Genomic DNA, 5,394 nt, shown 5'->3' on the forward strand with positions numbered 1-5,394 from the left:
TTATATTTTTGATGATGCAATTGATATTATCGCTTGTATGTTATTAATTGCATGTCATTATATAATTACCTACGTTATAGTACTTCCTAAACCGATAGCTCACCTCTTGCAACCAAATTTTCAAGAGTAGACGATTAGCAGAAAGAAGGAGTGTTACATTATATCGCCGGAGTTATGGCCAGAGTCTCCGGCTGATCAGTCGCCGGTGAAGGATACCAAAGATGAGAGCAAAGATCATCAGTGGCTGGTCGGTAATTTTATCACAACAACATACTGAAATTCCGAAAGAGCCCTTTTTTGTGGAGATAAGATGTGAACGGTGACGATCAGAGGAAGTCGATCTTATCGGACGGTTAATATTGGGTAGCTTTGCTGGACCAGGATAGTGGATGATGAATTCCGCGAGACACCATATGCTGATGCGAAGAAGACGAAGCCGTGCCCTTGCTTGCTTGCCCTCCCAACAAAGACCGCAGCTTTGGCTTTTGCAAGGCCTATAAATAATCTCGAAGAGAAATCTAGGGTTTCGAGGACCGTTTGCTGCGGCTCTTCACCTTCTCTTCTTCGTTGGTGAGCTTCCATTCTCATTTGATTCATCATCTTTGTTTTTATCATTTCGAGTTGTTTTCTTGATGGTAGTTTATTCTTGATCTGAATCATCGGATTTGATGCGGTTTTCTTACTGTGATTTCTTTGGGATTTGGATGTATTTTGTGTTGTTTCTTAGAATCGGGTTGGATTTATCTTTGAATTGGAGGAGATTTGTGTTAGATCTATAGATCTGTTTCTGAATTTGTGTACGATCTTATGTAAAGGATGTCTCAAAATTTTTTTTTTTTGTGTTTGTGAATTATTTGCTGTTTAATGTTGTAAAGAAAGGTTTTTTAAGAGTGTTGTTGGATTGTATGCTTGTTGGTGCTAAGTTGAGGTTAGAGGTTGTTTTCATTGGATTTCAGTTTTGGGTCTTCTGATTTGAATTATATATGCTTGTGATGTCCTTTCTTTTGAGCAGTTGTTTTCTTTGTTGTTTTTTTTGTAGTGCTTTAATTGATTGCGAATGAAACAAAAGAATATCTGATTAGAGGTGGCTATTTATTTTTGTCCTTTTTTGTTTCTCTGATATCTTGCAAATGATCTTTATATGTTTCTATAACAATTTTTGTGTGTACCTCCTGAAAAAGAAATAAAAATTGTTTATCTTATTGCATTGCATTGATTTACATATGAATTTCCGTGTATGCAGTTCAGTTTATACTATAATTTTTCTGGATGTTGTCTTCATAAATTTTGCATTTGTTTGGTCAAATTCCATATTGCAGCTTGAAGCTTTTGTTTTATCTTGTTATGTTAATCAGCTAATCAATCAGTTATAGCTGAAGGTAATTGTTATAGTTTTACGAATATCAAGATGATCATATTTTGTGCAAAATGGGGTAGTATTTTGTTTCTACTGTGGAAGTGTTTCGACAATATAGTTTCAATGAATCCCCCTCAACAATAGCCAATAGGTGATGTTATTTCTAGAGGGTGTTCTGTTGGGTAATTAAGTTGTTTGCAAGTGTTTCAATCACCAACTTTATGATCACAGGATTTTGATTTTTATTTTTATTTTTATTTTTATTTTTATTTTTATTTTTATTTTTATTTTTATTTTTTTATTTTTATTTTTTTGTTGTTACCTTTGTTTTTTGCTTGCTAAGTTGCTTGTCTCTCTAAACTGAGTGATATATCATTTTATTATGCTTATACAGGCTTAAATTTAACCACACCAGCCTTTGCATTCATTGTTTTACGTGGTTGTTGCTAACATTTCTTTGTATGTTTGCCCCTACTGTTTCATATAGTGATCTATGATGTAACTTTTTGGCATTTCCACAGGCCCAATTCTACCTTGGTGCTTGTTGAACTTTCAAAGCAGCCAAGATGGTGAAGTTCACAGTTGAGGAACTCCGTAGGATTATGGACCTGAAACATAACATTCGGAACATGTCTGTCATTGCCCATGTTGACCATGGTATGATATACTTTTGAATTTTGTTTTTCTTGTTCTGTATTCAAGATTTGGTCATTGAATTCAGATGGTATGTATAGCTATTCCAATGAAAGATGTTGGAGATTTCCTATCTACTGCATTTATTTGATTAATTTACTCCATTTTTTTTCACTTTCTTGCTACTGTGGTATAGTGCCCTTGTTTTCCCCCTTGACTTGATATGCTTAAACAATTTCATTTGTTGTTCTGGTTATATAATTTTTATCTTTGACTTCATATGCCATAATGTTTTGTCAGCAGCCTTCAAGCTGCAAGGGGCAATATCTGATTTATAATTTCTTTGCTCTGGCAGGCAAGTCTACCCTCACTGACTCTCTTGTGGCGGCTGCTGGAATCATTGCACAGGAAGTTGCTGGAGATGTCAGGATGACCGATACTCGCCAGGATGAAGCAGAACGTGGCATCACAATTAAGTCTACTGGGATTTCTCTTTATTATGAGATGAGTGATGAATCATTGAAGAACTACAAGGGTGAAAGACATGGAAATGAGTATCTCATTAACCTGATTGATTCACCTGGGCATGTTGATTTTTCATCTGAGGTTACAGCAGCACTCCGTATTACTGATGGTGCTTTAGTCGTTGTTGATTGTGTGGAGGGAGTGTGTGTTCAAACAGAAACTGTTCTAAGACAAGCCCTGGGTGAAAGAATCAGGCCTGTGCTGACGGTCAATAAGATGGACCGGTGCTTCCTAGAGCTCCAGGTTGAAGGTGAGGAAGCATACCAAACATTCCAACGTGTCATTGAGAATGCAAATGTTATTATGGCAACATATGAAGATGCCCTTCTTGGTGATGTCCAAGTTTACCCTGAGAAAGGAACTGTTGCTTTCTCTGCTGGGCTGCATGGTTGGGCATTCACACTCACCAACTTTGCCAAAATGTATGCTTCCAAATTCGGAGTAGATGAAAGTAAGATGATGGAGAGGCTCTGGGGTGAAAATTACTTTGATCCAGCTACCAAGAAGTGGACTAACAAGAGCACTGGGACTCCTACCTGCAAACGTGGGTTTGTTCAATTTTGTTATGAACCAATCAAGCAGATCATCAACACTTGCATGAATGATCAGAAGGACAAGTTATGGCCCATGTTGCAGAAGCTTGGTGTGACAATGAAATCAGAAGAGAAGGATTTGGTTGGTAAGGCTTTAATGAAGCGGGTCATGCAGACTTGGCTTCCCGCAAGTAATGCGCTCCTTGAAATGATGATATTTCACCTTCCATCTCCTTCCAAGGCACAAAGGTACCGTGTGGAAAACTTATATGAGGGTCCTCTTGATGATATGTATGCCAATGCAATCAGAAACTGTGATCCAGAAGGTCCTCTTATGCTGTATGTTTCAAAGATGATTCCCGCATCAGATAAGGGTAGGTTCTTTGCCTTTGGCCGTGTATTTGCAGGGAAGGTTTCCACTGGTCTAAAAGTAAGAATTATGGGTCCAAACTATGTTCCTGGCCAGAAGAAGGATCTGTATGTGAAGAGTGTTCAGAGGACTGTCATCTGGATGGGAAAGAAGCAAGAGTCTGTGGAGGATGTGCCATGTGGAAACACTGTAGCAATGGTTGGTTTAGATCAATATATCACTAAGAATGCAACTCTTACAAATGAGAAGGAAGTTGATGCGCACCCAATCAGAGCAATGAAATTCTCAGTGTCTCCTGTTGTTCGTGTTGCAGTGCAGTGCAAGGTTGCATCAGACCTTCCCAAGCTTGTTGAAGGTCTGAAGAGATTAGCCAAGTCAGACCCTATGGTGGTTTGCACAATGGAAGAGTCTGGTGAACATATTGTTGCTGGTGCTGGAGAACTCCATCTTGAGATCTGCTTGAAGGATTTACAGGAGGACTTCATGGGAGGGGCAGAGATTATAGTTTCTGACCCAGTGGTTTCCTTCCGAGAGACTGTGCTTGAGAAATCATGTAGGACAGTGATGAGCAAGTCTCCAAACAAGCATAACCGGTTATATATGGAAGCAAGGCCCTTGGAGGAAGGGCTTCCTGAGGCCATTGATGATGGGCGCATCGGACCGAGGGATGATCCCAAAGTCCGTTCAAAGATCCTGTCTGAAGAGTTTGGTTGGGACAAGGATCTTGCCAAGAAGATCTGGTGCTTTGGTCCTGAGACCACTGGCCCCAACATGGTTGTAGACATGTGTAAGGGAGTGCAGTATCTCAATGAAATCAAGGATTCTGTTGTGGCTGGCTTCCAATGGGCATCCAAGGAAGGTGCGCTTGCTGAGGAAAATATGCGAGGCATATGCTTTGAGGTGTGTGATGTCGTTCTGCATGCAGATGCTATTCACAGAGGTGGTGGGCAGGTTATTCCGACAGCAAGAAGAGTTATTTACGCCTCTCAATTAACCGCCAAACCAAGGTTGTTGGAACCTGTTTACCTGGTGGAGATTCAGGCACCTGAGCAAGCCCTTGGTGGCATTTATGGTGTTTTGAACCAGAAGCGTGGTCATGTGTTCGAAGAGCTTCAGAGGCCTGGGACTCCATTATATAACATCAAGGCCTATCTTCCAGTCATAGAGTCTTTCGGATTCTCAAGTACTCTAAGGGCAGCTACATCTGGTCAGGCTTTCCCTCAGTGTGTGTTTGATCACTGGGACATGATGTCCTCCGACCCGCTCGAAGCAAATTCTCAGGCAGGACAACTTGTGGCTGATATCCGGAAGAGGAAGGGTCTGAAGGAGCAAATGACCCCATTATCGGAGTTCGAAGATAAGCTGTGAGGTGTCCCTTTCCGGCTTTCTACTTCCCTTCTCTATTTTTCCATTGTCTTCGTTACTATATATCTAGTTGTGTCTCTCTAATTGCCCAATCTCATTTTGTTTGTCATGTTTTGATTGTGCCCAACATTTTAATTTATTTTAGTGGATTGTCAAAAACACGGAGATGTCAGTGAATGTATCTGAGTTTATACTATTTTATCCAATGCTCTACTCATATGTACTCTACTACTGCTTGTTTTTATTCATGGTTTCATGTATACATTGGGTACTTTTTTGTTGTTGTATTAATCAGGTATTGCTTTTGTTTTTGATTGACGCAAGTTGCTCAAAATCAAATCCATTTCAATTGTTTCTGTTCAATTGCTTCTGGTTGTGAACCTGGCTAATTGGCTCATCAGGCTCAGGCAATTCTAAAAGAAAAATAAGAATATTTGAAGTGAAAAAAATAATTCTAACCATCCAATAGAAATCTTAATTCATCTTCTTCCAATAACAAACCCGGTGACTCACATAAGGCTAATATTTGTGAAATATTAATAGTTTTTCTGGCAAGTTTAGAAGGAAATGTAGCAGTTTGAAAACTGAAAAATGAACCCTAATTTTTTTTA

At 39.4% G+C, this 5,394-nt stretch overlaps 1 protein-coding gene across 1 annotated transcript; it reads left to right on the forward strand.

Moving 5' to 3' along the window:
* The first annotated feature begins 416 nt into the window (after window positions 1-416).
* On the forward strand, window positions 417-5,027 carry LOC120251262 (elongation factor 2-like). The gene is made up of 3 exons (XM_039259818.1): window positions 417-570; window positions 1,879-2,014; window positions 2,346-5,027. Exons 2-3 carry the CDS (start codon window positions 1,924-1,926, stop codon window positions 4,784-4,786), a joined length of 2,532 nt encoding a protein of 843 aa, XP_039115752.1. The 5' UTR covers window positions 417-570; window positions 1,879-1,923; the 3' UTR covers window positions 4,787-5,027.
* Window positions 5,028-5,394: the final 367 nt, after the last annotated feature.

Source organism: Dioscorea cayenensis, chromosome 20, assembly GCF_009730915.1.
Source record: "Dioscorea cayenensis subsp. rotundata cultivar TDr96_F1 chromosome 20, TDr96_F1_v2_PseudoChromosome.rev07_lg8_w22 25.fasta, whole genome shotgun sequence".
Taxonomy (NCBI): domain Eukaryota; kingdom Viridiplantae; phylum Streptophyta; class Magnoliopsida; order Dioscoreales; family Dioscoreaceae; genus Dioscorea; species Dioscorea cayenensis.